The following is a 5,734-nucleotide window of genomic DNA, read 5'->3' on the forward strand; positions in this document are numbered from 1 at the left end:
TGAGCTATCTCTTCCAGTTCATTGAAGAATGCTGTTGGTAGTTTGATAGGGATTGCATCGCATCTGTATATTGCTTTGGGCAGGAAGGCCATTTTGACAATATTAATTCTTCCTAGCCAGGAGTATGGGATGAGTTTCCATTTGTTAGTGCACTTTTTATGGAAATTTGTATCTTTTTATTACATTTAAGCGAGTTCCTTTTTCAAAAAAAGGAAAAAACCATAATTGTGGGAGTGATCTTAAGTTGGTATTTTAAATGAAGCATCAGTAAGACAGTATGGTATGTTGAAAAGGGCTCCAATTTAGAACACATAAGTTACACCTACTATTAATAGAAGACATATTGTGGATTACACAGTCTGAAAGTGTTTTATAATCATTTTTTTTCACTTATGCATGGGATATAATGCCAAGATTCACAGTGTTATTGTGATGATTGATTCACGTCAGATGTTTTAGAAATGCCCATATATATATATCTAAAATGAAAGTGCTTTGTAAATAGGGAAGTATTCCCAGACCTATTTTATCAATATGAGGCTCTTTTACCAGCGAGCTGTTTCATGCTTGGCAAGTCCCTTAGCTCCTCTGACTTCTGATTGCCCTCTTGGAAATTGAAGGCACTGGACTCGATGATCCCTAGATCATCTCCAGCTCTAATGACTCCAAGTTTGTTGAAAGAAAAACTACCATCATGGGCTCATCATTGGACTATGGGGATGTAGGGAATGGACCCCAGAGAGACGTGGCTAAGAGGGGAGGAAATGAGCAGGAATAAAAACTCCGTGAGAACAACATCTCTGGAGAGGAAGTACCTGGGGCTTTTCTCCCTCTGCCTTTTTCTCCTGGCACCACCGCCCTTGACAACACATATGAGAGAACCCTGTGCGGGCATCTCTCTGGCAGTGAGAGGACAGCCAGTTAATAGTGTAATGCTCTTTCTTGGAGTGCAGTAGGGAATACCGGGAATCTCCTTTGGAAAAGACATAAGCAACTTCAACCTTTGGTGAGAACTCTGTGTTCCTGGGAGATCTGGGTCAAGGTGAGAGGGCAAGATTAGAGGGATCAGTGGATTCCGTGGTGTCTCAATAGCCATGTGGTCCTCCCGGTAGGACCTGTGTGGACGAGGCTTGTGGTCCTCAGTGTACCCCGTTCATCACTCTCCCTCCCTCCACCTCCACACCCTCCACTTAGGGTCCTTCCTTGGGTTTCTTCTAATCCATGCTGTCTGACCTTTAATGAAAAGTTTAATATCTTAACCAAAATTTTAGGTATTACTTTGGGGTGAGGGATAGAAATCGAGTCCTAGTGCTATAGTTTTTTAAGGATGCGGTCTTGAACTCTGTCACATTATCTTTTTTTTCACTTTTAAATGAGGGTATTAAGATCATATAATATCTGCTGGGACAATGTCTATTGAGCTTAACACATTTCAGAAGTTCATAACTGAACTCTGAATAAAAAGTACTAATCAAATGAATTTTGGGAGAGTTTCCTAAGATCAAAACACGCTTGTCTGTGTTTCCTCACATCATCCATCCCAAAGACCCTTTCATTTAAAATTTTTGTTTGAGGAATGGGTTTTACAATTATAACAATTAATATAATATATATGTAAGTATATTGCTTTGATTCATAAGTTCTGAGTATTAACAAACAAGCTGGTCACTACATAACGACAGGACAGAGTGCTCATGTATATTTCCAGTGGCCTTTTGAAATACTTCAAATAGTTTTCCATTGTCATCTTTGGAAACTCTGGGCTATGGAGGCACTAGTGCTGGTGACACAATCTCAGAGATGTCCCACCTGAGCACAGGCAGATCTGGTCTGTCTCTCTTAGATTCTTTTACTTACAGTTTTCATCATTCAGCAGGATCCTGACTTTCTTAACCATATTTTCTAGCCTGCACAACTTGCCAATTGACCATGTCCTTAGTAGGTCAGATTGGAAACAGTTTGGATTAACTATATCCACATAGAAAGATCTTCAACCACATTAATGTCAATCACTGTTTCTTCTGCAAAATATCTTGGGAAATGCTGAGCACATGGAAAAAGTGAATCCAACAGAGTGAGTATGTTCAGATTTTTTTCTCTTTTTCTCTAGCTTGTCCAATTTGAACAAGATAACATTTTCAGGGTTAAGTTTTTCATAAATAAAAGAATCCACAGTTCACTTTTTTTGGGGAGCTATGATGAAGTACATAGAATAAATTTAGTTAAGGTCACTGCTGTTATCAGAATATGATAAAAAATGAAGAATTTCACTGTGTCTGCTTCATCACAGTTTAAATTATTTTCCAAACTTAATCTATCATGTTAGTATTTTGGAGATGTGTGTGAGAGGTTATAATTTTAAAAGATTTTCATTGACTCTAACTCATTTTGGATAAACAATTGAGAAATTATATGGCAGGACTCTATGCAAAGAGTAGCAGAGAGATTTCAATTTCATAAAACCATAATTGGTAAGATATGTGTATTTTTTAAATGTCATATCCAAAACTGTTTAAACACAGCAGGATGGGAAGTTTTCTCTTGATTTGTTGTTCTTCATTTTATGAATGCATGTGGTTTGTCTTCATGGCTCCAGGTGATTTATTTGCTTTCCCATGAGGTCTGAGTCTACATCTGCCTAGAGGCAATGATGCCTGAGTGTCTGTAAGGGTGATGATCTCTCAGGAAATTCTCTGCTTTAACCCATAAAGCTCTACGACCAATGGAATTCCCATCCATGAGAACAACTGATACTCACGGCTATCTGTAAGCAATGATGTAAGAGCCAACTTCTATTGAAACAATTATGTGTGCCAGATTGTGTGCTGAGCACTTTGGTGAATTTCCTCATATATATAACCCTCCAGTACCGTTATGGTTCAGGAGCTCTCCTTGTTCTCGCTTATCATAAGTGGCCAATCTTAGTGTGTTTAAGCCACTGAGACTGGTACATGGAGCAAGAGGGTATCAGAACAAAAACTTCAAAGTCTGAACCTCTCACTAAAGCCCCATGCTATTCCTCAGGTAGCAAAATAGTCTAAGTTGATAATATATTGTGATCAATAGTGAACGGTACTAGCCTCCCTTTGGTATATTTATATGAAGGCATCCCTAGAACATTCATTCTGTAACTTTATTGAGCTCCCATGCTGTGCCCTCTACAATATTATGAGAGTTATGAATTCTGATACAAGTTTCAGTTCTAATTGGAGATGATACATTAAACACATTTATATAAACATTTGGGAAAATTTTAGTAACAGGGTAAATAATTTTTTCATGGATAATAGAAGAAACTTAAAAATCTGCTCAGAAGACCATGTATAACAGAAGTCCTATTTCAAAATTATATATTTTGATGCTGCTCATGCTTTTGATTATATAAATAATTGTCAGAGGTGTTTAAAAAACTTTTATTTTCATCAGTGATCTCTACTTCATATATAAGAATCAGTTTAATAAACACATATATAATAATCTATTGTTTTTATAGTCTAAGTCAAATTTCTACATATATCTTCAATTCTCATGGCACCTCCTGCATTAATAGAGAACCTGACACTGAACAGATACTCCTTAACAGTTCGAGATGAAAAGCCAAGGTTTTTGCACCAGGACAGTAAGCATTTCCCTTTTTTCTGGTGCTTCGTGAAGGAAAAAAATGGCACATAGGGAATTGTCGTGCGGTCACATTTCACTTGAGTCAGCAATGCACTCATTGTCTCTTTTCTGATCTTAGGAGCACCAAGGCTATGATTAGAAGAGAAAATTTTACAGAGATCACCCACTTCATCCTCTTGGGGTTCTCAGATTTTTCCAGGTTCAAAGCACTGCTCTTTGTTGTGTTCCTGGTGATCTACATTACAACTCTGACTTGGAACCTGAGCCTCATCATCTTAATAAGGATGGATTCCCACCTCCACACACCCATGTACTTCTTCCTCAGCAACCTGTCCTTCCTAGACATCTGCTTTGTGACCTCCACAGTCCCCAAGATGCTCTTTGACTTCTTCCAGGGACAGCATACTATCACCCTATTGGGTTGTGCCATTCAGTACTTGTTCTTTACAACCACAGGACTGACTGAGACTTGTCTCATGACAGCTATGGCCTATGACCGCTATGCTGCCATTTGTAATCCACTTCTCTACTCATCAATCATGTCACCCACCCTCTGTGTTGGGATGGTGCTGGGATCCTACATGGCTGGAATCTCTGGTTCTGTATCCCAACTGTGTGCCATTCTTCAACTCCACTTCTGTGGGCCTAATGTCATCCGCCACTTCTTCTGTGACATGCCCCAGCTGTTAGTCCTGTCCTGCTCTGATATTTTCTTTGCCAAAATCTTACTTTCTATATTAGCAATGATCTTTGGGATAATAAATGCCCTCGTTGTCATTATATCCTATGTCTATATTGTCATCTCCATCATGAAGATCACTACAGCTAAAGGCCGGTACAAGGCTTTCAACACTTGTGCTTCTCACCTGACAGTAGTTTCCCTCTTCTATACCTCAGGTAGCTTTGTCTATTTGTATTTCAGCTTTGTCGGGTCGTCCAATTTGGACAGACTTACATCAGTCTTCTACACAGTGATGATTCCCATGTTGAACCCATTGATTTACAGTCTGAGAAACAAGGAAATCAAAGATGCCTTGAAGAGGTTGCAGAAGAAGGGTGGGTATTGCGGACATCACAGATTCTGAGATTTTTATATATATTATACCTTCAAAATTGTCTGAATGCACAATACTGAGCATATGAACAGACTGCTACAAATTTCACACTGCCTTTGGACAAAGAAGGTTTAATTTGATGTAGGTAATATACCACATTTGACTAAGAGGTGATACAAGTCCACACAAACTGTATATGTTTAAGTCTTGCAGCTTCATAACTTTCAGTCTACATGAGGGGAGGTCTCTTCATTTATTAATCGGTCCACATGTATTTGTGAAACATTAAGTTTTAGAAACTTTTGGCCTCTTCTTGATTCTGATACTGAGCCATGAGAAACACCTGGCAGAGGCCCCAGGAGTACAAAACCCCTGTCTACTAAATATTTTAATGCAATGACAGAGATTGATATTTTTTGTTTCTGACCCGAGGGAAAGTAAACAGAGGTAGGGTTTGGACATTTGTATGGAAACAAAGCTATGCAGTTGGTCTGATTTTGCCTTCTGGAAACACCAGTCTGAGGCAGGTAATGTTTGTTTAACTTACATCAGACCTTTCTTTAAGGTCTCTTTAGTGGTAATCATCTAATAAAGTTTTGGTCACAACCTTATCTCCACCCGCTGTAATCTTTGAAAGAAAGAGTTTGTTTCGATCATAAAGTTGAATGGACCGAAGGATGTGGGCCCTGCAGTGCCATTTACTTACGAGTCTAATGATGTAATTTCTGGCCTTTAGTGTCCAATGGGGATTTTTGTTGGGCGATGCATTCAAATTCCATGTCACAACCAATAGTAGTTTCTGAGACTGTGAGACTCAAACCTCTCTTTCTTTCCTGCATTAAATCCAGAAAATTTACCTTGGTTTACATAGCCAGTGGTTCACACTATCAAATTGTTTCTAATATTTCAGCATCTGTTCATATTTTGTAGGAGGAGACTTGTATGAGAATTCATTGTAATAATAGAATACTGATATTCAATATTCCTAAACTGAAGAATAAAGAGGGAAAACTGGTATACATCCTCTCCTGCTGTCCATTTTCTGCTCTAATGATTTT

At 38.5% G+C, this 5,734-nt stretch overlaps 1 protein-coding gene across 1 annotated transcript; it reads left to right on the forward strand.

Moving 5' to 3' along the window:
* Nucleotides 1-3,752: 3,752 nt before the first annotated feature.
* Nucleotides 3,753-4,706, forward strand: LOC140847640 (olfactory receptor 5AN1-like). Its single transcript, XM_073228357.1, has one exon. It carries the CDS (start codon nucleotides 3,753-3,755, stop codon nucleotides 4,704-4,706), a length of 954 nt encoding a protein of 317 aa, XP_073084458.1.
* The last annotated feature ends 1,028 nt before the right edge of the window (nucleotides 4,707-5,734 follow it).

This window comes from Manis javanica, unplaced genomic scaffold, assembly GCF_040802235.1.
Source record: "Manis javanica isolate MJ-LG unplaced genomic scaffold, MJ_LKY HiC_scaffold_25, whole genome shotgun sequence".
NCBI lineage: Eukaryota > Metazoa > Chordata > Mammalia > Pholidota > Manidae > Manis > Manis javanica.

What these genes read in the sequence shown, in the direction of transcription:
- LOC140847640 (XM_073228357.1), top strand. Translation starts at nt 3,753, where the DNA reads ATGATTAGAAGAGAAAATTTTACAGAGATCACCCACTTCATCCTCTTG.